The following is a 26,960-nucleotide window of genomic DNA, read 5'->3' as shown; positions in this document are numbered from 1 at the left end:
ATATGGAGACATTTATAACATATTACATTCATTCAACATATTATGAGTTATTTTATTGTTTATATTTGGTATATGTATTCACTACGGTGGTATTTAGTCAGGCATTCCTTTAGGCAGCTGCGGTCTTCTTAGTCTCAATGACGTTTGTTTTGAGTCCAGTTTATTTCCTTTTTAGTAGACTTGTCTGCAGTTTTGCTGGGAACCAATCCCCTCCATTTGAAATGTCATCGCCGCTTTCAAAGCCTCAAGTGATCGCGCACATTCAGAAGAGTTTAAACTACACGGTGTTTGACAGTAAATGGATTCCGTGCAGCGCAAAGTTTATCTGCCTGGGGAACTATCCTAGAGGGACCGGAGTGATTCAGATATATGAGCTGCAGCACGGAGAGGCTCAGCTTATTAAAGAAGTGAGGCCATTACTGTTATTGTTACTCACATTATGTTATTGTTAAGATTTGTTTAGGACGTGTCATTTTCTCTGGTTATCCCGGAATTAACTGGGTTACATAGGTTCTAGAAAAGTCTTGAACGGAAGTATCCATGGCAACTGGCAGTGTGTCGATAGGAAATGCCCTTTTCTCGTTGAACAAAAAACCCAGTTAAATGACAAAATAGTAAAAACACACAAATAAATACAATCAGATAAACGTGCAATCTGAAATCTGAACTTGTTCTCTGATGGCAAATATTAGAAGATAGATAGATAGATAGATAGATAGATTGATAGATAGATAGATAGATAGATAGATAGATAGATAGATAGATAGATAGATAGATAGATTTTTTTAACAGTATAATAAACAGAATCATACATTCGACTCATCCCAGGTGGAGAAACCCAAACCTCTAAAGTGTGGGACGTTTGGTGCCACTTCTCTGCAGCAAAGACACTTAGCAACTGGGGACTTTGATGGAAATCTTAATATCTGGTAAGTTGCCACAAAATCTGTAGAATATTCAAGGAAAGAACCGGTTCCCCTTTCTTTCCTGTGTTTTGTGTTCATTTGTATGAATAACAAGGACGTGACAAGTATCACTATTTGTTATTTATTGGTGTCATCTGCAGGAATCTTGAGTCTCCTGAAGTGCCAGTGTACACGGCTAAGGCCCACAAGGAGATAGTAAATAGTATAGATGGTGTTGGTGGCCTGGGGATTGGTGATGGTGCTCCTGAGATAGTTACTGGAAGCAGAGATGGTAAAAGTATTAGATGTCTTTCCTATTCACACATCAGTAAAATAACAAAAATACTACTGTTTTCCTACAGGGACAGTAAAAGTGTGGGACCCTAGACAAAAGGATTTACCTGTGGCCAACATGGAGCCTGTGGAAGGGGAAACCAAGAGGGACTGCTGGACAGTTGCATTTGGTAAAACTTATCCTCAGAGGGGGATTACAGACAATACCTGGCGACAAAAACATGGACCCTTCACTCAGTTCATTCAGCTAATTAATACGACTCAAAAATATTTCAGTAAGAAACTAAAACCATTTGGTTTGTTAAAAAAAAGGAACTTGTTCTAATCTATTAATTATATCATTAATAATGAATTATATAACTAGAAATTATATACTTGTTCTAATCTGTTCAAATAAAAAACGGAACAGTTATAATATTTAATAAAATTTAAATATTATTTATTTACTTTTTCTATAATTAATTGACATCTTTCACATTTTAAATTCGCTGAATTCTTTGCCAAAGATAAATAAGATTGTTCATCATTGTGATGCCAGCTTCCTCACACATCAGCAAACACATTAGCCTCGTTTCTTTCTACAATTTCTGCCGTATTGTTTTCATTTCATTTTCTAAATGAAATAGTTTTGTGTCACATCTGGAATTGTATATTCCAAAAAAGTAAACAGTTGAGCAAGAGTGCTGATTTAATATTTTTGGGTTATTTTTTCCATGAAATTTACATTTACTGACAACGGTCACCTGCTGTTCACATCCTTCACTTACACAAGGGCTGGTGTTTAATTATAAGGAATAAAATCAAGTAAGTCTGCAGAAGTCTTTTTTTTTTCCTGTCTCTTTGCTATATGAGTTATGTGTTTTAGGTAGTGATGCACCGATATGAAATATTTGGGCTGATACCGATATTAAGGTCACTGTTATGGTCGATAACCGATATTTGCCGATACCGATATTAAGGTCACTGTTATGGTCGATAACCGATATTTGCCGATACCGATATACTGACATTAATGCTTCTAAAATCAGCAGATTTTTTATAGAATAAAAGTTATTAAAGCTGAATTTACGTTATTATGTACACACACCACACACACATTTACGGTTCTGAGATGATAACATTCACTGTTCACATGACTAAACAATTACACATCACTCCCCCACCCTCTGAAACAGACAAACAACTGGAGACGAGATGGAAAAAATTTCGGTTGTTAATATCGGCCCGGTTTTATTTATCGAACCGATAACGACATGTTAAAAAAATGACTAACATTGGCCGATACCGATATTGATGCCGATATATTGTCCAACCCTAGTTTTAGGCCCTAAAGCTGATCCCGGTTATAAAATGGAAAAACAGACGCAGATGTAGAAGCACCAAAACCTGATGTTTCTTATGTGAAAATAAACCCATAAACTATATTTGCACTCTCTGGTCTAATCCCAGGTACATTTTCTAGGTTTTCTATTGCTTCATTTTCCTTTCAGGTCATGCTTTCAATGATGAAGACCGATGTGTGTGTGCTGGCTATGACAACGGGGACATCAAACTGTTTGACCTGAGGAACATGTCTCTGCGGTGGGAAACCAACATTAAAAACGGGGTGAGATGATATTTTCGTGTTTGTTTTAACTAGAAACTTGGAATGAAAAAATTCTGTTTTTACAGACTCACAAATATTTTAGAAAACAATGATAAAATCTGCATAATTATCTCATTAACTGAATAAAACAGATGGGTTAGTGTTACTAAAACATAAACAACCAAAAGTAAACCAGTTTACTCTCCATGCTAATCTTCTGTATAATAGAGGCCTGGTTCTGTTATGACCCGGCTCATTGAGTCACGACAAAAAGAGGAGACTGAAGATGACGTTTGGAGTTTAGGAGTGTTTTTATTGAAACAGCCATTGAAAAGGCTCAGTGAACAGGCCAAAGCCCCAGTGGTTGATCACCAAGCAGGTGCTTTAGTCTGCTCTCACCGGTCCTACAAGGAGCAGATGGTCTTCTTTTTAAATCATCACCAGTTTTATTTGTGTAGCACCTTTAACAAACCAAAGGATATCCAAAGTGCTGAACACTAACTACACACGCACAAAACATTTACGAGTAATGTGGCGGTAGATAAATGAACTATATGATAGTTCTCTAGACTGTGTCGCACTTTAGTTCTTAAAGACAAATATTACTGTAACACCATGTTACACTCAGAGGAGCTATTAGAGGTCATTCTGTAGATGGTTAACTGAAGAATGATGAATCTCTCAGGTCTTCAGAGTGTTTGCTTCATATTCTGTTGATCTAGTTTAGAGCTTAGATCTGACTCTTCTTATTCTGTCCTCCACCTCCCCCAGGCTCTAAGTTCAGAGAAAACTTGAAAACAGGGGAGGTGAATCTGCTATCAAGCTTGTTTTTGTTCTTACTCTGATTAAAACCAGGTGTGTTGGAGCAAGGAAACAACTAAAACATGCTGGATAGTGGATCTAGAGGACCAGGATTCTCCACACAAAGACCATCAGAAGCTCTGGAGAATCTTTGACCAGAACAATGAAAACACATTTTTATTATTATTTATTTATTTCATTTGGGGAAATTACAGCAATAATTTGTAACTCTTGGTTTGCTTCATGCCCCAGTCCCAAAGTCTAGTAGAGTTAAAGGTTGACCAGGACCTCAAATGATTAAAGATAAACAGAAAGTGCTGCTTATAGAAAAAAGTATCAAAATGATACAGGTTAAAGCTTTCACATGGTGCTTGTAATAATTCTTCTAGTCTATATATTTTTCTACATTAAGCTGTTTTTATAAACTCTTTATTTTTTATTTATTTGGTTTACAAAAAAGAATGTTTCTGTTTTACAATGAAACATTTGTTTCTAAAGGGGTAAACATATTTAAGATCAGATGGATTCATGTGAACAGATCTGTGTTTTAAAGGTGTGGTTCACTGAAAAACCATAGGTTAGAAGCTAACTGTTAGCATTAGCAACTCCACCACATGGCAGAAAGCCTCCAGACTTGTGTTATTTATGGAGATAAAACATTAATGTTGCAGAGCAAACAGAGTCAGAGTAGAGATGCGTTGTTGTTAGCCAATCAGAGGAGAGATGTCGGGCCTGGGGCCGAACCACATTGGTGTTCTGTAAAGAATTTATGTTAATTTTGGGTACAACTGCTCTGATTCACTTCCTTTTGAATATAACTGAACCCACTAGTGCTTGTCTCCATCTCAGCACATCCCTTTGATTGGAGAGTCGTTATTGTTTATGTTTATTCATGTGGCAGATGCTTTTATAAACCAGGATGTATTGTTTTCCAGGTTTGCTGTGTGGAGTTTGACAGGAAAGACATCGACATGAACAAGCTGGTGGCCACGTCGCTGGAGGGAAAGTTCCACGTGTTTGACATGAGGACGCAGCACCCTGTCAAAGGTTTTGCCTCGGTGTCAGAAAAGGTCAGTAACTTGGGCAAAGATTTCGATTCTAATTATGGGAAAAATCACAAAAGCTCACTGTGATTACCGGTATTATTCTTACGTTTGCGGGAAACAGAGGTGCACCTTGATCCCACCGTTTTCACAGCTGGAAGCGTTTTAGGTCGTGTTTGTCCAACCTTCTCAGTGGCTTCCTGTCGCCGGCCAAAACTGACAAAGGGCCCAGGGTTTCTGTGGGATAATGTTGGAAAAATACACCTAATCGTCCCATCGGTGCACAAAACCAGTCCAACAAGTGTTAGTGAGGCCTAGGAGATCAGGGACCCCACCTTTCTAAATATTTGTTCAATTAGTGTCTCCAAATATGAATCCTGAAGCTTCAGAAGGTAAATATTCTCTCTGCTTCTTATTTTAGGCTCATAAATCAACCATCTGGCAGGTGAGACATTTGCCTCAGAACAGGGACATCTTTATGACTGCAGGGGGAGCAGGAAACCTTCATCTGTGGAAGTAGTAAGTTATCACATTTCACACCAAGAAGGCTGCTTTATGGCTGCCACGTCACCGATTTGTATATAAATCATCTTTCAGTGAGTATCCAGCTAAGAGAAGCAAGCAGGACTCTGATGGCATGGATGTGGGCGTCGCCGGTTCAGTCAGTCTCCTACAGAACGCCACTTTGTCCTCTCAGCCCATCTCCAGCCTGGACTGGAGCCCCGACAAGCAGGGCCTGTGTGTGTGTTCAGGATTTGACCAGTCTGTCCGCGTCCTTATTGTCACCAAACTCAACTTGGTGTGAAAACGTATCTAACTGATCTTCTCTTCCTGGCAAAGGAACCAAACGCTCCACGTTTACCGTTAATGTAAAAGTAACATCCTGGTTGTGTTCTGTCAGAAGATGTGCACTGGAGCACATCTGTAGCACAGCTGTACCGCTGCCATCTTTTTTCTTTTCTATGGTGAGCATTGATGTAAATGTTGTATATTATTAAAGTTTTCAAGTTTGGTCTTTTCTTTTCTTTCCAATCAGTGTTTATAGATAAATACCAGAGATGCACGATATATCGGCATCAATAGCATATCGGCTGATGTTAGTCATTTTTTTATGTATCGGTCCAATAAGTAAAGCTGGGTCAATATAACCAAATGTTTTTTTCCATCTAGAAGCCATTTTAGTATTAGTTTCAGAAGGGGAAGGGGTGACAATGTTTGGTCATATGATAGTAATCATCTCAGGCGTAAATGTGTGCAGTTTATATGATAATATATTTATATATAATTTTTGTATTTGGGGTTCTTATTGACAAGAATCTGGCAACATGATAAATATGTCACAATACAGGGGAGACTATATAAAATCTAAAAGCCAGGCGATATTTGTGATTTTTTGACTGAACTTAATTGGAAAACCCAGAACAGAAGCGTTATCTCAAGATGTTTGAAGGCAGTAAGAACTGCTGCCACCTAGCAGTCGGGGTTTGAATTGCTCCACACAAAAGAAATATAGTAAACGTTTGTATGTAAATGCTCAATAAAGAAATATACACACTGCTTTTAAATGCTGATTCAGTATAATTACACAAAATATCGTATTTCAGTGAACTGATATTTTCTTACATTCCTTATATTGTAATATCAGGTATAACAGAGATAATATCTGATATTGATATCGGGCCCGCATTATCATATCAATGCATGCCTAATAAATATATCTGTCTTTATAAGCAGGAGTTATAAAATCACCTTTCTGATATAAATTCATTGTCGATGAGTCACGGATGTGGTCATATCCAGCATTTGAACTTAAAGAAGTCCTGCAGATCTGGGTCGTCATGCTGCTTGTTGTTGATTCTTGCGTAAACATTCCTCAGCAGTGCAGTTTTCGATTCTCCATCCAGAATATTGACGTATTTCTCTATGCAACCTGCAAACAACGTTCAAAGAGCATTTACCCCGCTGTTATTTTCCTCAGAAAGATCACACGTGCTGCACGTATGTACTATAGCTGCAGTATTTCTGTGAATGACAAACAGTAACACTCACTTAGTCCCATGACTTTACCGTGTGCTACCAGGCTGGGGCCCGGCTGTGAGTGGTCGTGCTGCTTCTGTGACATCAGCAGGCGAACGATCTCGCCGCTGATGAAGGCGTCGTTGAAGCTTTGCTCGGCCACGGGCTTCAGGGGGAACCTGCAGAAGACGTCCACAGCAGCCTGGGGGTCGGAGGGCTCCAGCATGTAGCCGAACAAGCTGAATGTAGGCATTATGGTTCTGAAGAAGAAAATCGTGTGATTGTCCTGATGCCGAACCTGGCAAACAGGTGATTTAACCATGGAATTACGTGTGTTGGAGCAGTGAAACAACTAAAACAGCAGTGCCACTCAAGGACCAGGATTCCCTAACCTTGGTCTAGATTGTCACAGTTGGTGAAGATGCGATCTTAAACTTAAGCAAAGGTCAATGTGATGGATGCCAACTGACCTCTGGCGCCATGGCGATGACCTCCTGGTAGAGCTGCTCTGCCTCATTCTGGGTGTCAATGGAGCGTGAGAGGACCCGAGCCAGACCCAGCCGTGCCACATGAGACCTGCGGTTCAACGGGCCAGACACGCTCACCCTTTCCTCTGCTCAGTGGAATAAGACACGCAGTTATGTTCCATTCTGATGAGGTAGACTTCACAAAGACTAAACTAAAAGTATTTCATTTAATCAGATTTCTGAATGTTCATCCTGTAACCAAACCCCAGAAATCGTGTCTCTGTTTTTTCATAGCAGAGGTTTAACGGTCTCTGTTTACCATGAACAGGTTTGGGACAACAGTCCTGCTCAGACTTGTCAGACAGAAGCTTGGCTTTAGGGCTGTTGCCGGCAGGTTTAGCCGATTTATCTGGTTTAGCCGCTGCTCCAGCTCTCCCCCTACAGGAGGAAAAATATAACCTAATAAAAAAACTGCAGGAAAAGTCTGTGTTAAGTAATAAGATAAAAATGGCCAAATGACTGACCTGCCAGCAGGAGCTTTGGCGGGAAGCCGAGCAGCCTTGCCTCCCCTGGTGGTAGGGGGGCCTGCTGGGGCAGTAGTTGGAGCTCTAGTCCCACCAGCCCACCCCTGAGTTGGACATCCCCTGCCCTGCTTAGCTCCTCTTTTTGTTGTATTAGTTTTGCTTGGAATCTTCGCTGGAGATTGCCAAGTGGTGGTCTGCAGAGCTGCTTCCTTGTTCTGAGCTTCCAGATGTTCCCGCCACCACGTTTGTTCTAAAAACAAAAGATAAGACACGTGGTGGTGCAGATGGTAGCATTGTTGCATCCTGCATGGAGTTAGCATGTTCTCCCCATGCATGTGGGAGTCTTCTCCCACAGACCCAAAACAACTGCATAAAGAATCTAAATATTGCTAAAGGAGGACAGCATAGACTCACTGTTCAGCTGTTGAGGTGGTTCTCCTCTCTGGTGCTGTCCTTCCAGCTCTATGCTGCTCTGGAAGCTGAGGCAAGCATCACTCAGGTCTTCACCGGACCTGTCTGAATTTGGGTTGTTGTCATAAGCCCCATTCCCACCTGTACCGGGTCGGCCCGGGCCGGGTAGCCCCAGTCGGCCCCAGCCTGGCCCGGTTGATTCCACACATCCTTGCCTTAAGCCCATGTGGGCTGATTCTACCCACCAATCAGAGGCTTGCTCTAATGGAAGGTGTGAATGGGCTGATTCTACCCACCAATCAGAGGCTTGCTCTAATGGAAGGTGTGAATTTGCTGTCAGCAGTGGGCGTGTTGGCCCTGGTCGGCCTGAAGCAGTACCCCTCGGGAAGAGGGCCGAGAATGAGCCTTGGTTGGCCCGGGAAAATTCCAGGCCACCCAGATATGTAAACAACCTATGCTACCCGGCCCGGGCCGACCCGGTACAGGTGGGAATGGGGCTATATTGAGCCAGCTGGGCCAGACCCAGGAGGCACAGGAAATGGCTGTCTCGAGGAGTGGTGAATAATGCTAGTTGACATGTCTGTGCAAAAGAGTTGGTACATAACTAACTCATCTGTTGTAAACTTTTGTGAAACAGACGATCAAATAAAATCAGGGTCTTCCTACTCGCTCCTGCATGTCCAGCAGCTCCTGACGAGAGGCGAAGGTGGTGAGGCGGATGAGAGCTAACAGGGCCTGGCACCTCTTGGCCACCAGGGACTGCATGTTGCTGCCAGCTTTAGCCCCGTTCTCACCCTGCTGGATCAGTCTCTGCAGCAGGGCCAAATGAGCATCCAGCAGCACCCACTCCAGCTGCCTGCTCGCCTCGCTCCGACTCACACATTGACTCACACTCCGGGCGGCCAGAGCGGCTACATTTACGTTTTCCAGGACAGATAAGAAAAAAACACTTTTCATGCAGCTTTCAGATATTTAGAGTGCATTTGTGTGTTTCTAACTGACTCAGATCATCACGTACATGTGGGACACCTGTCCAGCACTCATGGCCTTCTCAGGCAGAAGGCTTTTCAGCTGCAACTGGCCGAGGGTGAGAAGGTCACGCAGGAACTGAGCATTGTAGATGGACAGAGGGTCTGATGACTCCTGCTCCACCCAGCTGCAGAAAGAAAATAAGAAAAGAAACAACACACACACACACCACACACACACACACACACACACACACACACACACACACACACACACACACACACACACACACACACACACACACACACACATGCATGCAGAATCACCCCACAATCTTACAAAGAAGATCTAAAACTTGGAAGTGAATCACTCAAAGACAACAGCTATAATATGAAGCATCCCATCCTCTACCCTGCAGGCTTAAATGGAACATCCTGATACATGACAGGTTGTCACGACCTCACTTTCCCTCTCTCACTGAATGCATCCACCTCCACTTACACACTTACACAAACACACACCTCTTACTGCAGCGCTGGCTGACAAAGTGCTCCAGCCCCTGATGTAAGAATTGTGCAGCCTCTTTCTCCGTGGCCTCAGATGCATCCTGCTCCTGCTGCAGCAGAGCCAGCCCTGTGAAGAATCTGAAAAGAGAACCGACAAAAGGCAGATATAGCTGGGAAGTTCTAGATTGTGATTCTGCCACTGATTCTTGATGTTTTGTAAGGGTTGTCGGATCGAGTCCCACACAGTCTGTCATAGTCGTGTCTTTGGGCACAACTGCTGCTGGTGGTGATCGGAGAGACTGGAGGCATCAGTGTACGGCAGCCTTGCCTCTGTCAGTGTGAATGTGTGTGTGCATGAGTGAAGGACTGGTTGTGTTGTAAAGTACCTTGGGGGGTTAAAGGACTGTAGAAAACACAAAAAAAAATACAAGCCATTTACCATTAGATTACATCATTTTCATTCCCACAGTTTCTTCCAGCTGTAGAACTTGTGTTTTTTCTCCAGTCCCCTAAGAGTTTACAGCTCAGAACAATCTCTTCTAAAATAGATTAAATGTCTCATTTCTGCTCCAAAAGCCCTTTCAAAATCATATGTGAGTCCCACTGGCAACTAGTCAAAAAAATCTTGTTGGGACCATGTGTGATATATTCCCCTTCATTGTATGTATTAATGACTATAATTCCAAAACACAAAAATGAATTCCCATTCTCCAAATAAGCAGTTTACCACATCAATTAGACTATAATAATAGTGAATACAAAAGCCCACCATGTGACCAACTGCAGTCTGTAATGTTCATTTTTGTCCTTTTTCACTCTTCATTTAATGTTTTTTTTTCCAGCTTGAGTTTTCAGTCTCTGTGTTTCCATGAATCATCTGCTGGAAGCATGCACACCTCAAAGTGCAATACTTACTGTTGAGTTAAAACTGAACAATTGGAGGTGGTAATGCTCGACCGCCGCTGAGAACTACATCCCCCAGAAAGCACCAGCAAAATGGCCACTGATTGGTGATGAAAAACACCTGGGCAAAGATGGTGGGAGTTCTGTTCTCAGTCAAACAAGGTACAACAAGCAAGCAAGCTCTACTCATGAGTTGACTCTAAAGACGCCAATGGTTATCAACCTGATAATCACTAAACTGGAATAATAAAGATTGTTGGAAAGTGAAGGAGTTGTCCCAAAGTGTCCCTTTGGAGTATAAACAAGAGTGGAACTTAACAGTTGTTGATGAATGCGAAAAAGCATGTGGCAACAAATTCAAACCCAAAACTGCAAAAATGGGAGGCAACAACATCTGCGCAGGCTGGGTTAACCAGCAAAGACCTTGAAAGAGCATGTGATGACCTCTTTCTTGCAGCTCAGGTCGATGTAACTTTTCCAGACACAACTCTCAGTAGATTGGCAGTATACAAAGATGTGAACACTGGACTCTTACTTTGTGGAGGTAGGTTCCAGATGTTCAATGAAGAGAAGAGTGCCATACCAGTCCTGCCATTTGAAGCATGGATGTCTGCTAGCCCAAGAGTCCCATGAAGCTAACCATGAAGGAGTAGCAGGAACTCTTCTCCGGATTAGGAAGACAGCATGGGTATTGAAAGGCAGGAGATTAGCAAAGAAAATGGTTGACAGTTGTGTGACCTGCAGGAAGAACAGAGCAAGGCTGTGTCAGCAAATAATGGCAAATTTGCCTCCAGAGTGAACAAACCCAGCTGCTCCTTTTGAATTCACCACCTTAGACCTGTTCGGCCCATACGAAGTAAAGGATGAAGTCAAGAACCAAACTTAAGGTATGGGGAATCGTCTTCTGCTGCATGGCTTCCCGTGCCATACACGCATATGTGATAAGTGATCAGTCATCCGAGGGTTTCCTGTTGGCCTACCAAAGGTTCACTTCACTGAGAGGGTACCCCAGGAAACTCTGGTCAGACCCTGACACCAACTTTGTAGGAGCCAAACCTGCTCTGGAAACGCTGTACAAATTCCTTGACCAACTAAACAAGTCTGAAGTTGACAACCTATCTGCCAAGCATGGAACAGAATGGGTTTGGAAGATCCACCCTGCAGATTCTCCCCATAGAAATGGTGCAGCAGAGGCAGCTGTCAGAATCGTGAAGCAGGCCCTAAGCAATCTTGGTGGAGATGGTGTCTTCACCTGGGGGGAATTTCAGACTTTTCTCTACATAGCTGCCACCCTTGTTAACGAAGGAGCTATTGATGCCAAAACCCAAAGCAGGGATGACTGTGTGGAGTACATCACCCCAAATTTGCTGCTTCTAGGGTGCGCAAGCCCAAAGGGAGACCCTGGAGACTTCCAGTTTGATGGCTATCCATTTAAAAGGCTTAAAAGTATTCAAACAGAGGTCAGCAAATTCTGGAAAAAGTGGAGCCAGTTGGCTTGACCAAACCTGTTTGTACTGAATAAATGGTACACTAAAGAGCAGAATGTTGCTGTGGGAGATGTGGTCTGGGTAGCTGACCAAAACGCCCTAAGAGGACAGTACAGGCAAGCCCGAGTAGACAGCGTCAACACTGACAACAAAGGCATTGTCAGAGATGTGCTTGTAAGGACCTTTCCCAGTTATCTTGTTTCTATCAGAATCCAATAAACATAAACATAACAACAAAATTCCAGCCACAATCCTTCATAGAGATGTCAGGCGCCTTGCCATTTTAGTTCCCATTGATGAACAGAAAGAGCCAAGTACTTGTGTGACTTCATTGGGTTTGAGAAACCATGAGCTCAAGTGGGAGGTGTTGAGTTAAAACTGAACAATTGGAGGTGATAGTGCTCAACCGCCGCTGAGAACTACATCCCCCATGGGTGGAGACTTACTTCACGTACATTTCCTGATAAGAAAATATGCCCAAAGGAGGTGCCCCCTGGCAGACCGAGGGTGCTTCTCAATGCCAAGGGAGCTCACCTTGATGTCTTGGCCCTGCCCCGGTTGCCTAAGAGATACATCATCAGGAACCGCCAAGACGTGTTCCAATGTTCATGTTTTACCGAGGCGTGTGTTCTTCGTTTGTTAGCCGTTTAGCTAACTGAGCAAGGATACACGGGAGGTGTCTTGTAGCCTAGCCTTGGTCAAAAAAGACCCAGAATACAGCACAGTATTTTCAAAAGGATGGGGGATCAGAAGCCAGCAGCTACTTCGGGGACAAATTTCCAGTTTAAATGTAAGTTAAATTATTGTAGCAGTCGGGCTGATATCTAAAATGTTTTTTTAAGATTCAAAGCAGTTATTTATGGTTGGTTAGTTGCTTAGTAGTTGCAGCTTCGGTGGCTAGCGGGTAATAACTCGCTTATATATTTAATTTAACCAATATAAACACAATTTAAAAAGTAAAAGGCTTGTTATATATTTATAAAGTATAACGTTATCTCCCGTGTCACGTGACGTTATGGGACGGCCGTCACGTCACGTGATACAAGTCTGTTCCATTTAACCATTTTCTTTGACCTAGGAAGGACAGTGCCCTCGTGAGCAAGTCGCCTGGCCTCGCAAGACATCGCCTTGTGAGGCCAGGCGCCATGACATTGACAAACACCCTGAGAGAGCGGCACAGAGGCAGTGACTTACAGCACCCCCCACAATTTTTTCTACCAGACTCATACATTTCACAAAACAGCTGTTCGTCTCAGGGTAGCTTTTTAATCTGCACATCTGTCCCTCTCTCTGATTAGGTCTTCTGTCAGGGAGTGACAGACTAAGTTGTGTGGTAAACAGTGGCGGCTGGTGAAATTTTATTTTTGTGGGGCAAAATTTAACAGGTGTGCCAAAAACAGCATGACAGCTGAGATTTGCCTGACCTGTTATGAGAAGCTGCATATGAATAACGAGGCTTTTTAATAAATATATACTTTTAAGATGTTTCTTATCCATTTGCTTCCTCACAAAATGGTGGTTTATGGGCAGATAAATTAAAAAATGGCAGCTTATTTGAAAAAAATAATAAAATCAATAAAAAACATGGTAATTTCGAGTCACATTCCTGTTTTTTTAAAACCCACAGCAAAATACAAGCAGGCAGAAAAAAATTATATAAAAACACTCACTAAACATTAGTCTCTAATGTGTTTAAATAAAACGTAAAAACATAAATATTTCATATTTAATCATTATTTCATCATATTACTAATCAAACACAAAAGGTTTTCAGGAGAAACATGGATTAGAAAGGTGTTCACATTATGAATGTATTAAAAATGTTGTAATAATCTGTGGTATAGTAAAAAATAAATCCACTTTTTGACATGCTGCAGGAGAGTCTGATGCCACATTCCATCATTTTCTGGTTCTTCATAACAACTAAACTCCACGAGGTGTACTCAGCTGCTCTACAACAACCAAGGACGGTGACCTGTGGAGAATTTCCGGTTCTGTCCTGACCTGAGCTGAGAACCTGCTGGTGATTAGTCCACAATTAAAATAGTCGTTTGTGGAAACTCTAATTTTATACCATTTCTACATTAAAACACTGGCTTATTGTCAGCAAAATTCCCTCAGAAATCCTCTGGTTGTGGGCCCTATCCTATACTTTCTGTCGGCCTCGTATCTTTTATGAGCTGACCTGAGAGCAGGGTGCAGAGGGCATAGAGCCAGTCCACTCTGAAGGAGCTGCAGAGCCTCTCTCTCCTTCCCTGAAGCAACAGAAGCCTCCAAACATGGAGGTTGAACTCCCAGCTGTCTGGATTCAGAGACCAGGCATCCAGGTACTTTGTGAAGGCCCGGTACATGTAGCTCTCCTCATCCCGCATCACCGCGTTGCTACCCTGAAACAACAGGTCCAAAGTCATTTGTTGATGTTTTGAGGATTTTAATATGGAAAAAAAAAAACTATTGAGGAAGGAAACTAAATGACCATCAGAGTAACAAGTAAAAAGAGAATGGATACTGACATCATGTGATACCAGGGAGGTGAAAATACAACAAAGTCACCTTGCCGGTTTTCTTTGAGAGCCAGATGTAGAGCGTCTGAACATAATCAGCATTACTGGACTGTCCTTGCTCTTTGAGCTGCTGATACTCCTTATCCATGCATGCACAGGGAGAACATGCAAACTCCATGCAGAAAGATCCCAGGCTGGGACGCGAACCCAGGACCTTCTTGCTGCAAGGCAACAGCTCTAACCACTGCATCACTGCGCAGCCCTGACAAGAATCAGTAAAATCATTTTAAAATGAGTAAAAATCTCATTATTTAATCTGCGAATCCACTTGATGAGAAATATAAATATGCATTCAACAGCAGATTGAGTTTTGCAAGATGAGAAAGTTCTTGCAAATACACGCAAAAACCAAGCATTGCGTGTTATAAAAATACACCCAGTGTGATAAAAACGGACTTTCTATTTCACTGACATTTGTTCTAAAAAACAGCTGATCATGGAGAGGGACAACCTTTTCCTGGAGGCCATGAATCTCCGTAGCATGGTGTAGCTCCTCTAAAACCAGAGCGAGCAGAAAGTGAAGTCTGGCATTTGTGAAGCTGAGTCTGATAGCTGACGCATAACAGCCAGCAGCCTGTTCCAGGCGATGCAGAGGAGACTCCACATCCTCCTGCTGCAATCCGACTCCTGCAGAGCAAAACCAACACACATTTGACAACAGAATGGGAGGATTTACATGTGTGTCTGAATAAATGCCCACCCAGCAAAAATGTTTCCCTTCACTCTGCTTTAATCATTATACTTGAATTCAATGTCTGAAGTTGCAGTACTTAAAAATAGCTTAAAAATACAATGTAAAAAAAAAGGTTATTGTACTTTAAACTGGAGCAAAAGAGTTAAACTGAGCTCCAGGTTTCTGGGTTCAGCCTGATCCAGCTGTTGCAACACTAAACACCTTCTCTCTCTCTCTCTCTCTCTAGTGTTGCTTCACAGTTCGGCTCCTGTGAGTCGTCTTTAGGTCTTCCGGGATATGTCTCAAATGTCACGTCAGTGAGTCATCAAACAATTAGCAAGGCACGGATAGCTGAAAAAACACCAGCAGAAATTTGAGTGCCGGCTCATTAGAGCAGAGGAGGAGGCTCCAGAGGCCGCCCGCCACAAATCCGTCCCAATAGCATGCCGTTTTTAAAAGCTGCTGCTGGGATGTCGTGATAAGTTGGAGCTCAATAATGTCCTCTGACCAAGAGCAAACATATAGAGCTAACAGATGGTTTAATCTATCTGTGGGATACAGAAGGAGAATGTTAATCTGGATGATCATTTTGATGATGCTTGTGTAAACGTACCTGCTTTCATCAGGTGTTTCCTGTAGAGTTTGAGATGCTCTTCAGCCGAGGCACACAGCTTCTCCACATTCTCTTCTCCTTCTTCTACTAATTGGAGCCTTATCTCCCAGCTGTGTATCTGCAGTAAACGGACCAAACTATTGGTCAACAATTCCATTAGCGTGACTTCAAAACAGGACATTAAATGAAATCCTGCCACAATAAAAGTGTCATGTTCTGTGTCCCTTTGTTCCCCAGCCCCTCCAGTTCCCACTCCAGGTTCTCCTTTTGTGTTTCATAGCGCCCTCATGTGTCCTTTGTCTGCATCTCATTTATGTGTCTCTTTGTGTTCCTCATTTGTCCCCTGGTCTTCAGCCTTCCAAATATATCTCTCAGGTCCTGTGTTCCTTTAGTCTTCTCCAGTCATCCCTCTGCAGTGTTTATAGTTTCAGCTTTTCATTTTATGGGTCTCTTTTATATGTTTTGTCCCACCAGTCTTTTGTAGTTCTCCTTTCCTTTAGAATATTAGTTATGTGGTTGCTTTTCTTGTTTTTAGGTTTTTTCTTAGGTCATGTGAGTTCCCTCCCTGATTAAGTATTGCTTTCACCTGATCCTCTCCCCACACACCTGCAACTCATCTGCCTCCCATCATGCCCCAGTTAGCCCTGTCTTGTTGGTCCATTGTTATTTGTCAGCAGTGTTTTGGTGATTCTTGTCAGTCTCGTCTCATTCCTGTTCTTAGCTTCCAGTGTTTCCAGTTCTCTAGTGTTTTTGATGACTCCGTTTAGATTTTTGATTTTTGGTTTTTGGCTCCTGCCTTTGGATTACTACCTTAATAAAGGATTTTTACTTTATCCTCCACCTCTGCCTCGTCCATCTGGTATCTGCATCTTGGGTCCTAAATCATCCTCCTACACCAACTCGTGACAAAAAGCTTTGAGATTACTAAGCAGGAATGAGATTTATTTATTTAAAGATTAGCTAAAAACAGCAATTTAATGTCATCAGTGTCTGACCTTTTTTATTATGTGTGAATTGAATCTTGAGTAAAATTTTGTCTTATAAATATGTTTTATTTCCTTCTAAGAAATTATCCCTTCATCCAAAGAATTTCTCATTTCTGAGGATAAATGGAAACATCATTTTTAGTGTTGGTTTTGTTTCTAAACTGAAGCAGACATTATGGTTTTTCCCATTTAATTTTTTTATTTGTTTTTGTATTTAATTTGACTTTGTTTATTATACCTATTATTAGGTTTCAGCAGCTTCCAACTCACCGGTGGTGTTTTTACTGAAACAGCTGGGCACTACAGTTGAAAGGCTAAAACTTTTTTGCAAAAAACATCTTTTTTTCTGATAAATTTCTAACAATTGTTGTGGTTTAATCATGAACATATAATTAATTTTTCCCAATGGTGTTAAAAATGTATTTTTTTCTACTGACTGTTTTCTGCTTCTGGAAAGTTAACAAAAAATAAACACAAACAGTAAATCTTAATTAATGAAAGGCCTGGTAGATATACACATCACCTGCCACCTTTCACATGAGAGTTTTGCACTAAAATGATTGTTTTGACCTGACAATAACATTAAGCTCCATCTCCTGCAATGTAGCAAAACTCTCTCAATGACGCTCAGTATTAACCACATTTTAACTCCGTATCTGTAAAGATAAATATAATAATTAGAAGAAGAAGAATATGTGAAGACACTGGGGAAAAGGGCTAAAATAAGGGAGTTTCCCCATTAAAATGGGATACTTGACAGCTGGCTGGTGAAGCTATTTGAAAGTTGACTGACTACAAAAGTTAATAATTTGTACATCCAGTGATCTCTTTCGTTATTGCTGAATCTGTAGATAAGCTCATTAAGAAGGCCAGCTCTGTTCTACAGGATGTCAGATGGAACCAGTGCAGGTGGTGGGACCCAGAAGAACTCTAAAATCTAACATAACATCAGTCCTGTTGCAGAACAGGTTAGCTCCTTCAGTGATAGACTGCTGCATCCTAGACGCACAAGGACGCAGCACCATATAGAGCTTTCCTCCTAGCAGTTGTGAAACTTTATAATCGTCACTGCAGTTTTGCAGACATTTTGCTTTAAAAAAACATTTCAATGTACCGTACACATCTGGGATGTATATTCTTTTTCCTCATTCTCTGTTATTTTATTTCACTTTTACCTTGTGTGGACATAGATACTAGCTTTACCTTGCACTGGAACACCTGAAATTCCCCATTCTGGAACAAAAAACAGTTTATATCTGGTATTGCTGTCAGCTGCATCATATCTAAAAGGTTGATTCATTTAAATGCATTACTTGTTCTGCATTTAACACAGTAAAAGAGTTGTTTTACCTTGTTTTTGCTGACGTTTCGACTAACACTGTAGTCTTCCTCAGAGCTTCGCCGCTCGAACCTCTGAGGCAGGGTTGAAACATCAGCAAAAAACAAGGTAAAAACAACTCTTTTAATGTGTTAAAAAACAACTAAGTAATGCAGTTAGAGGAAATACACAGAATGAACGTATAAAAGATGCTTAAAGAAAAAAGATTGACTAATTTGTTTGGTGGCCATCTTGAATTGGTTATAGGTTTAAAATTCAGTGACAACTTTCTAAGTTTATTTTAAAATCTGTTCAGTGGTTCATGAGATGTTTAGTTAAAGCTACACACACACACACACACACACACACACACACACACACACACACACACACACACACACACACACACACACACACACACACACACACACACACACACACACACACACACACACACACACACAAAGTAATTACCTTACAAACATGCTTGGTTTCTATCCCCAGATATCCAGATCTTTCAAATTTCTCCTTATACCAGCCAGTCTCTGTTACTTCCTGCAAGAAAAGGCGGCACTTCAGATGACAACCAGACCTAGCTGGTGCATCGTGTTTATCTAAAAATAACATTTGGGATACAAAACCAATATGCATCCTTTCATTAAAAGCTAACACGGAACCACACACACACATAGGGGCTGAGGGATGGTGAAAGCTTATTAATGAAGGATGAGAAGAGTCCAGGTCAGTAGCAGTGATTCTGTAGCTGCTTAAACTTTCATATTAACCTTTGGATCCGGCTCCCTGGTGGGTTTGTGTGGACAGTCCAGACAGTGAGACCCGACTTCTGACAGAGCCGTCACGATGGCACATCCTTTGTTAAAGAAACATCATAATAAATCATGCATGATGCAAGAGGTGGACACAACTCTGGTGTAATAAAAGCAAAGGTCTATTTCCTCAAAAGTCTCCTGTAAACTGTTATAAATGATAAAAATATGCTTGTCTAAACACCAGACATGAATCTTGATTGTGTTATTACGTCCCCGGCTCTCTAGGAGTGATGAGGAAGAGGGAGTAATAAAAAAGGTGTGCGGGTGAAATAATAACAAAGTACTGTGTCGCTAAAACAGAAGATTTTATTACAAAAGGGTGCGCCGAAGGGTATTTACAACAACAATAATAATATCTATATACAAAGCTAAAGGGACTATATACAAAGGGGAGAACGGAAAACACCAACCCAGAAAGGGTTGGGGATTAACTAACTGAAAATGTACACATAAGAAGAGCAGTCCTGATAAGAGGGAAAGCTCAGGGAGATCCAAAGCCAATGTCAATAAACGTTCCGAAGTCGAGTTACCAAACCATCTAATCCTAAATCCAATCCAAACAAGTCAAATACCAAAGACGAACGAGAGCAATACTAGGTTTACCAGCCAAACACACGAGGAGAAGAGAATAGTATAAACTCCTTCAAGTCTACACTACCCTGAACCTACTTATCTGACCTTCTTTCAATTTATACTCCCGGTCGCACACTCAGGTCCTCCAGCCTGTTGCTCCTCGAGGTCCCGGAAGCGTGTTACAAATCATGTGGACAAAGAGCTTTCTCTGTTGCGGGTCCTAAACTGTGGAACGAACTTCCAGTCACAGTTCGACTGGCATCCACCTTGGGAGATTTTAAGTCTAGACTAAAGACACACTATTTTACCCTTGCTTTTAATAGTTAGCTGTTAGTTTGGCTTTTACTACTTTTATTTTATCTTCCATTGTAAGGTTTTATTGGTACTTTTTTATCGGCTTGTCTTTTTTTATTGTTGGCTGTATTTTATAGTACTGTTTTATGTTTTTATTGTGTGACTGTTCAGCACTTTGGTCAGCCGTATGGCTGCGTTTTAAAGTGCTATATAAATAAAGGTGGTATGGTACAAATGGTTTCTGGAGATGAATTTGACAAGTAAATCTAGAGCTACGTTCACTGAAACAAGTTTGGTTTAAGTGATATCCCTTTCACTAAAGCAATGTGATCCTTATCTACAGTTTCATCCTGTTGAGTGACAGAGTGCATCAAATATAAATAATGTTATCCAAGCTTTTGACTCAATGCTTAAATAATCAAAGAAAAGGTAATGACTTTATTCTCTGCTGCTTGGGGATGTTTTCACAGTCTCATGAGTTCATTCCTTCTTTAAAATGTGCATTTTTGTCTTTGTTTGGGGCAGAAAATGACATTTTCTACTTGAAGTTTACATAATAAATCTGCTTGTGAGGAGCTGAAATGCTGAGTTTTACCTCGATAATGAAACAAACACTGAACCAGAGCCTCAGACACTTTCCTGTCCAGCTCCAGTTCTGGGACCTTCCAGCTGATTCCCAGGGGACAGGCGCTAAGTGGGTCGACTTTCGATATATAACTATATACACATTACTTGTCTTTGTGTGTGTGTGTGTGTGTGTGTGTGTGTGTGTGTGTGTGTGTGTGTGTGTGTGTGTGTGTGTGTGCGCTCTGTCTTCACAACATGCCCTATAGGTTATAAATTGTAAGTCGAATAAACATAAACAATAAACATAAATAAAAAAACAAAACCCTTTACAATGAAATGAATCTTTAATTGAGGCGTAAAAAGGACATTTGTGAAGATTTATGTATTCTGGTGAGTGATTTTTACATTTTATCTGGTCACAAGGACAGATTATGTGACATCAGATTCATATTTGGGATAAACTATCATACCTGTGAAATAGCACCATCTGCTGAACAGACTGAGATCTCCACAGAAGTATCCAACATTCAGGGGAATTGGTTCTGAGCTGCTTTGCCCATTTACTGTTACTTTTATAAGACTGTCTGGAACCTTGGGAAGGGGCCTTACCATATTATAATAAAAGGGAACCATAACCATAGAAAAATGTTACTGCAAAGTTAAAAACAATCTATTATATTTTCAAGTGAATTTGAATACACATAGCCACCAAGAAGCATGGATTTACACAGGTAAAATGGCTCATTTCTGAGTAAGCATCAGACAACAGCAGAGATAAATCCAGAAAAGTCTTTACTCACCGGTGTATGCATAAACTTTGGGTCTGAAGGGCCAGATTAGTGAGCTCTGCAAGCTTTGGCGAGAGCTTAGAGATTTCCACTCTGTATTTTTTTAGCGTGCCATCCTCAGCAACAACCTCAATTTCTACTCTGTTCAGCCCATCTTTCAGTTTAACAGTGCTGGGGCGGTAACCAGACAGCTGAAAAGACAGATTCTGAAAGGGTTAATAGGAAAAAAATTGACAAGAATTTAAATAAAAGCTCTCCAAACACGCAGGAGAGTACTTACAATACTGTATGATGTTCCACAGTCGCTGGTGCTCAGGCCCAGAGTTACTTTGTTGACATTGCTCCCCACAGTCACTGGTAGTCTGTGACTTCTGGTGAGAAGATGGAGCTCACCATCAGAGACTGAGAGCTTTTCCAAATCACAGTTGTCCATGTCCAGCCTTCACTGCTTGAGAGCGTGTGCAGCCAAACCCTAAAAGCACACCAAACAAGCTCATTTAGCATGCTGACGCCCCGGGTTACCATGGTAACGATGGCCTCGGCTCTAGTTTTACTTTCTCAGTAAATGTAGATCTTTCTTATTAAAGTGATACTAACTCACTTTAAATGAACTGACTTGGTGTGTAGTTATTTATTTAGTTAGCAGGATATAAAAACGCTAACGTGAATGGCAAATATGATTAAATTACAGCAAAGTGATACTGAACCTCTCTGTAGCTGATGATAGTTAAAGGTTAACGTTAACAAACATGTATGGTAGCTATCAAAACCTGTGTCAGTCTCGTGGCGTCTTATTTGCACATTTTAGTTTAGTTTTACCAGCAAATTCGGAGATTCGAATCACGTCAATTACTCCGTTTCGGTGGGTGGCGGAAGCATCAAGCGTTGTTCATCTACCATCTTTAAAAGGTAGAAGAAGAAACTTAAGGCGAAGAAGAACATCGTTCCTCCAGACAGCAGATGGCAGAAGAGAGCAGAATGGGGTGCGTGCTCTTTGTTATTGAACGCCATTTCCTGTCGTTTTAAAGCGTGTTTCGTTCTAACAAGGTAGATATAAAGATTTACAAGACGTTTGCCTGTCTGCTCATACTGTTTTGTGATAAGTAAGTTAATCTTTGATGACTTTTCCTCCTCATTTACTGCGCGCGAGGACCCGTAGATTTGATGGGGAAGCACCAGCCCAAGCTAGTGGCTATAAATGTGTCAGAGATCTGAATGTTTGTGTGTCCGAGTTACAGCGGGGATTTATGAGATCTTATTTTTACCGTTTTACAGGAAAATGGCAGCAGAAAGCAGGAGCCTCGAGGACTACCCGTACGAAATAGACGAACAGCTGACTACTTTCGACTCCTCCGTTAATGCGGTGAAAACCATGCTGGAGAAACTGATGTCCATGTCCAGGAATGATCAGCTGGAAAAGGTACAGCGAATGTAAAGTGTCGGATGGACAATCTAAAACAAGATTACGGAACTATATTAATAATAATAAGGCAGTGTGCCCCGCTTGGTAATGGAACACAGTGACATTGCCACATGTCAAAGTTTTTCTCAACTTATAATTAATACGGAGAGTCTCAATCATGATTTATTTTATTTTTTCAGTCCTTGATACAGATCTGAGTCATTTACATCTGTCTATATGAGTCCTAGGATGATCCCTGCTCATTTTATCTACTTTTATTTATCAACAGTTGATCACAGATCAGTTTGTCTCATTCCTGCTAATGGATTTTTTAATATCACAAGTTTATTTAACTAATTTATGAAACACTGACGCAAACAAGAATTACAGCCAGGATAAATAAACACCAGCTGGTATTAAGAGACATTTGAACAGCTGACACTGTTCCTAAAATGTGATTCAAACTGGGTATTGAGTTTTGTTCATTCATGTTCAAGCAAAGCATCCCATGTTGAACCTGATCAAAGCTGGTTGACATAAAAACTTTAAACAGTAACTTAATAAAGTTAAAGTCCCATTAGTCGTCACACACTGGTGAAAGTCATCCCCACATTTGACCCGTCTCCGTGGGGAGTGGTGAGCTGCAGCTGTAGCTGCGCTCGGGAACTATTGGGTGGTTTAACCTCCCAGTCCAACCTCTTTAAAGCTGAGTGTCAAGCAGGGAGGTATTAGGTCCAATTTTTAAAGTCTTTGGTATAACCCTACCAGGATTTGAATCCCGATCTCCCAGTCCCAGGGCGGACACTCTACCACTAGGCCACTGAGAAGGTAATATAATATTAGAAATCACAAGCGGCGTGTTGGGATACTGATCCACATGGATTAGTAAAAATACTTAACCGGTTTAATTGATGTTAAATAGAAAATGTGATGCTATTTTTTCCTAATTTTCCACAGCTTGATCCTTTGGACCAAGCCAAGTTGGATTTGATGTCTGTCTACACTCTGAATTCATTATTCTGGAGTAAGAAATTTCCTTTAAAAATTACATCATATATAAATGTTTCCTGGTTTCCTTATATATAATATAAGTAGTAATATAATGAACTGACCTGTATTTACTGTGTGAAGTGCCTTGAGACGACCGTTGTCGTGATTTAGCGCTATATAAATTTAAATTGAATTTCCATTGCTTGTAACTCACATAGTCATATCAGAAAGCGTGGAAAGGTAGTTACTCGGATGTTTGTTAATTTAATGAGCATTAAATTTCCAGCCTGAATAAAATGTTTTTTTTTTTACCTTCTAGTTCTGTTTATGAGCTAGGCATGGACTTGTTCCGGGTGTTTATTTCTTTTTCAAATATTTCTATTAATATTGTAGGATCAATGAAAATAGTTATGAAAAACTATCATGCCCCTGTAGAAAAAGCAGTCTTAACTTTTGTTTTTCGTTCTAGTGTACTTGGTGACTCAAGGAATAAACCCAAGAGAACATGGGATCAAACAGGAGCTGGTGGGTGTTTCTTCTCTGTGTTTTCATGCTTTTCTCTTTTTTTCTGATGGTCTAATCTCCATGAATCATCCCTGTTCATCAGGAACGAATAAGGACTTACATGAACAGAGTCAAAGAGATCACTGACAAAAAGAAAGCTGCTCGTCTGGATAAAGGAGCTGCTTCACGCTTTCTCAGGAACGCGCTTTTTGATCCGGAGAGCAAACAACCGAAAAAGGCTGCTTCTAAGAAACCGGCCGACGCAACTTCTGACATCTCAAACGCAAAACGCCCAAAACAGAGCTGAACTTTAGGATTTGCTCAGCAGACACTGATATTTGGACTAAAAGGCATTTTGATGGCAGTTTTTTTTTTGTTTCTTAACCAGTTGGTGTTGAAGAAATCAACATTGTAACAATCTTCTCTTGTTCACTGGGAGACAAAAAGAACTTTTCTCTCCTGGAGACATCATCTGTGATTGTGTTGCATCTCTGACAGCAAGTGGTCAAGATTCACATCAGCTTATCTTGATATTGAAACATGACTTTATTCAAAAATATTTTTTTAATTTGAAAATTATTCAATAAATCAAAAGTTGTGTTTTTGCTGAGTTTGTATATTTTATTGGCCAACAAGTTTTAGTTTATTTGAATTTTTTTTAGCATTTAAGCCAAAAACTGCATCAAAAAGTTGCTTATTGATATTTCAGCTGAAAGTTGTCTTACGCCACTCATTTTTTATAGACTATATTTTCAAATGTAACATCAGGTGCAGCACATTTGTAAAAGAATAAAATATGCTGACTGAAAGCCGTGCAGCTGTTGTGTTTTCTGGTGTTGCGTATGATAAACTATTGTCCCAGAGGGACACTTGGTTTGCAGCAGCTTAAATCATGCTCTCCATGTTCAGCAGCACATATCTATGTGAGCAACTGTTGTCTGTGATGAAGATGAACTAGACAACACAGGAGTCTCACTGATGAACTCCATCCTCAGGTCAGAGCCCAACCCCAGAGATGCATGTGTTTCTGGCTGGAACAGGTGAGCATCATAGTGGAGCAAACTGAGCTTGAATTATTTTGTTTTCATGCCCTTTTTCCGCTTCAAAGCATGAAAGGTGAGATATTTGCATATAAGAGAATTGCTATTTTTTGGTTTTTGTTGCTGACCTCTAAAAAAGAATTAACCTACTTTAAAATGAGAACTGGAGAGGACATGGAAGAACAGAATGGAGAATCCCTGTATTGTCCCTCAGTGGGGACAGCTTGGTGTCACACAGCCTGGCCTGCCAGACTCGCTCTGTGACATTCTCATAAGGAAACATTGGCTGGCTTGCTGGCCAGGCTAGCAAAAACATCACAGGCAAAAAAGGAGAGTAAAAAATAAGAATAAACAAGAAAACAAAACAAATACTTAAAAGATTCAAAAGGTTAAAAATTCAAATATGCTGAATACGCATTTTAAGGAATAAAAAAGTAATATGATTGAGACATAATGAGTAACAACTGATGTGTTGGCCAGGACACCCTTGTAAAAGAGGTTCTTAACCTCAATGGGTCTCTATCCTGGTTAAATAAAGGTTAAATAAAAATAAAGGTTAAATAAAATGTGTTTTATTTAAACATTACATGCTCGTGTGTAATTTGGTCACACCAGATTCAGTGTTTATGCAAACATAAGTTTGTTTCCAAATGAAAAGATTCAGCAACACATATCTGTAAATAAAGGTAAATGTGAAAATTTTTCAATAAATATTGGTTTGGCCCACAACTTCGTCCCAGTTTTTCATTTCAGCCCAGCGTGCATTTGAGTTTGACCCCCCGGATCTAAGGGCTCAGGAACCCTCTGCAGGCGTTCTGGATTCATCAGCTGATTAGAGTGACACTTTGAGTCTAGAATATTGAACCTTTTCACAATATTCTAATTGTCTTAGATTTGAATGTGGGGTTTTCATCAGCTGTAAGCCATACTCATCACAATGATAGTAAATGAAGGCTGAAATATCGGGCTTTGCATGGAATGAGTCTATCTCATGTATTAGTTTACCCTTATACACTGAATTAATGAAATAAATGAACTTTTGCACCAGATTTTAATTTTCCTGTTCCACCAGCAGATTAGTGGACCCCATTAGAGCTGAATTATACAATAAAAGCAGTTAGATAAAAATGAAATGTAATCCAACCACTGACTTTCAACGATTGTACAAATTCAGCTTGTTGACAGCAAAGGGAAACGTAATTCTGGAGCCTGTTTCTCCTTGACTTTACATTGCCCACAGGTGGTTTGGGGTTGTGAAGTTCAAAACAGGAGGTGCCAGCATGCACCTTTAACAATGGTCCCCAGGCCAACAGACAATCACTATTATTTGTTATTATTTTTTATATTGATGAAAATAGCATAAGGAGTCCCAGTCCCACCCCCCTCCAGCTGCTGGTGGTGATGAACTAAGAAGTGGCTTGTTCACCATCTCACAACAGCTCGAAGAAGAGAGGAAATTAGTCACGGCACAACTTAGAGCTCACAAATTCCCTAGAATGAGAAAAAAGATGAGTTTGTGCATGATGACAGCAATAAAGCATAACTATAGAATCAACCTATGCATAAACAAGTCCCGTCTCATCAGTACCTCAGGGGCGCCTCCAGAAAATTGTGATAGAGATGGCCAGATGGAGCCAAAGAGTTTTTTGGGCTGGCACACAAAAATGGTCCATGTGGTAGAGTTTAGCCCATGGCGATGTATTGCATTGCCCCTTTATTTGTTTTTTATTAAAAAGAAAACTGTTTGTATCCATTTAACTTAAATTTTACAAACACAAACGTTTCAGAAAAACACATTTCAGTTATTTAAAATGTTAAATTCACATTTTTAGTTTAATTCACCTGTTGATGTGTTCACCAAAAACTATGGAGATAAAAACTTGTTTAAAATGGTGAGCAACAGAAAC

At 40.7% G+C, this 26,960-nt stretch overlaps 4 protein-coding genes across 18 annotated transcripts; 2 read left to right on the top strand and 2 right to left on the bottom strand.

The window, feature by feature from the left end:
• The first annotated feature begins 138 nt into the window (after positions 1-138).
• On the top strand, positions 139-5,640 carry dnaaf10 (dynein axonemal assembly factor 10). Its single transcript, XM_015945023.3, has 8 exons — positions 139-407; positions 829-929; positions 1,067-1,197; positions 1,268-1,369; positions 2,690-2,805; positions 4,521-4,655; positions 5,050-5,147; positions 5,226-5,640. The coding sequence occupies exons 1-8, from the start codon at positions 222-224 to the stop codon at positions 5,431-5,433; spliced, it is 1,077 nt and encodes a 358-aa protein (XP_015800509.3). The 5' UTR covers positions 139-221; the 3' UTR covers positions 5,434-5,640.
• LOC129166959 (uncharacterized) lies at positions 1,034-8,836 on the bottom strand. 8 transcript variants are annotated; one of them, XM_070542587.1, is made up of 8 exons: positions 8,050-8,836; positions 7,636-7,885; positions 7,431-7,549; positions 7,115-7,257; positions 6,678-6,942; positions 6,378-6,558; positions 1,307-1,406; positions 1,034-1,182 (listed from the first exon to the last, which is right to left on the bottom strand). In XM_070542587.1, the coding sequence occupies exons 1-6, from the start codon at positions 8,270-8,272 to the stop codon at positions 6,419-6,421; spliced, it is 1,140 nt and encodes a 379-aa protein (XP_070398688.1). In that variant the 5' UTR covers positions 8,273-8,836; the 3' UTR covers positions 1,034-1,182; positions 1,307-1,406; positions 6,378-6,418. The 8 variants fall into 8 exon arrangements, with proteins under 8 accessions (XP_070398688.1, XP_070398685.1, XP_070398687.1 ...); XM_070542584.1 differs by having other exon boundaries at positions 1,307-6,558; XM_070542586.1 differs by having other exon boundaries at positions 1,034-1,406.
• Positions 8,834-22,026, bottom strand: LOC107376075 (uncharacterized). Of its 6 annotated transcripts, XM_054750399.2 has the most exons (11): positions 21,937-22,026; positions 21,398-21,589; positions 21,130-21,308; positions 18,851-18,936; positions 18,540-18,620; positions 15,762-15,879; positions 14,927-15,102; positions 14,465-14,677; positions 14,097-14,298; positions 9,537-9,659; positions 8,834-9,202 (listed from the first exon to the last, which is right to left on the bottom strand). In XM_054750399.2, exons 6-11 carry the CDS (start codon positions 15,769-15,771, stop codon positions 9,114-9,116), a joined length of 813 nt encoding a protein of 270 aa, XP_054606374.2. In that variant the 5' UTR covers positions 15,772-15,879; positions 18,540-18,620; positions 18,851-18,936; positions 21,130-21,308; positions 21,398-21,589; positions 21,937-22,026; the 3' UTR covers positions 8,834-9,113. The 6 variants fall into 6 exon arrangements, 5 of the variants coding, with proteins under 5 accessions (XP_054606374.2, XP_054606375.2, XP_054606371.2 ...); XM_054750400.2 differs by lacking the exons at positions 21,130-21,308; positions 21,398-21,589; positions 21,937-22,026 and adding an exon at positions 19,574-20,412; XM_070542592.1 differs by lacking the exons at positions 18,540-18,620; positions 18,851-18,936; positions 21,130-21,308; positions 21,398-21,589; positions 21,937-22,026 and adding an exon at positions 17,951-18,517 and having other exon boundaries at positions 8,869-8,957; positions 9,065-9,202.
• Positions 22,008-24,822, top strand: c1d (C1D nuclear receptor corepressor). 3 transcript variants are annotated; one of them, XM_015945019.3, is made up of 5 exons: positions 22,008-22,100; positions 22,393-22,537; positions 23,477-23,543; positions 23,979-24,034; positions 24,117-24,822. In XM_015945019.3, exons 1-5 carry the CDS (start codon positions 22,078-22,080, stop codon positions 24,318-24,320), a joined length of 495 nt encoding a protein of 164 aa, XP_015800505.3. In that variant the 5' UTR covers positions 22,008-22,077; the 3' UTR covers positions 24,321-24,822. The 3 variants fall into 3 exon arrangements, with proteins under 3 accessions (XP_015800505.3, XP_015800507.3, XP_015800508.3); XM_015945021.3 differs by having other exon boundaries at positions 22,036-22,164; XM_015945022.3 differs by having other exon boundaries at positions 22,077-22,220.
• The last annotated feature ends 2,138 nt before the right edge of the window (positions 24,823-26,960 follow it).

The sequence above is a fragment of the Nothobranchius furzeri genome, chromosome 12 (genome assembly GCF_043380555.1).
Source record: "Nothobranchius furzeri strain GRZ-AD chromosome 12, NfurGRZ-RIMD1, whole genome shotgun sequence".
Lineage (NCBI taxonomy): Eukaryota > Metazoa > Chordata > Actinopteri > Cyprinodontiformes > Nothobranchiidae > Nothobranchius > Nothobranchius furzeri.
The sequence above is the reverse complement of the archived record's forward strand: the minus strand, read 5'-3'. Positions and strand labels throughout refer to the sequence as shown.

Coding starts and splice junctions, on each gene's coding strand:
- dnaaf10 (XM_015945023.3), top strand. CDS start 222: ATGTCATCGCCGCTTTCAAAGCCTCAAGTGATCGCGCACATTCAGAAG. Junction 2,806..4,520: donor AAACCAACATTAAAAACGGG/GTGAGATGATAT, acceptor ATTGTTTTCCAG/GTTTGCTGTGTGGAGTTTGA. Junction 4,656..5,049: donor TTGCCTCGGTGTCAGAAAAG/GTCAGTAACTTG, acceptor TTCTTATTTTAG/GCTCATAAATCAACCATCTG.
- LOC129166959 (XM_070542585.1), bottom strand. CDS start 8,272: ATGGGCTTAAGGCAAGGATGTGTGGAATCAACCGGGCCAGGCTGGGGC. Junction 7,550..7,635: donor GCCAAAGCTCCTGCTGGCAG/GTCAGTCATTTG, acceptor TTCCTCCTGTAG/GGGGAGAGCTGGAGCAGCGG. Junction 6,943..7,114: donor TCATCGCCATGGCGCCAGAG/GTCAGTTGGCAT, acceptor CCTGTTTGCCAG/GTTCGGCATCAGGACAATCA.
- LOC107376075 (XM_070542592.1), bottom strand. CDS start 18,028: ATGATGCAGCTGACAGCAATACCAGATATAAACTGTTTTTTGTTCCAG. Junction 14,678..14,926: donor TTCATGGCCTCCAGGAAAAG/GTTGTCCCTCTC, acceptor GATTCTTGTCAG/GGCTGCGCAGTGATGCAGTG. Junction 9,660..14,096: donor CCTCTGCACCCTGCTCTCAG/GTCAGCTCATAA, acceptor TTCTCTTTTCAG/ATTCTTCACAGGGCTGGCTC.
- c1d (XM_015945019.3), top strand. CDS start 22,078: ATGGCAGAAGAGAGCAGAATGGG. Junction 22,101..22,392: donor GCAGAAGAGAGCAGAATGGG/GTGCGTGCTCTT, acceptor ACCGTTTTACAG/GAAAATGGCAGCAGAAAGCA. Junction 22,538..23,476: donor GGAATGATCAGCTGGAAAAG/GTACAGCGAATG, acceptor AATTTTCCACAG/CTTGATCCTTTGGACCAAGC.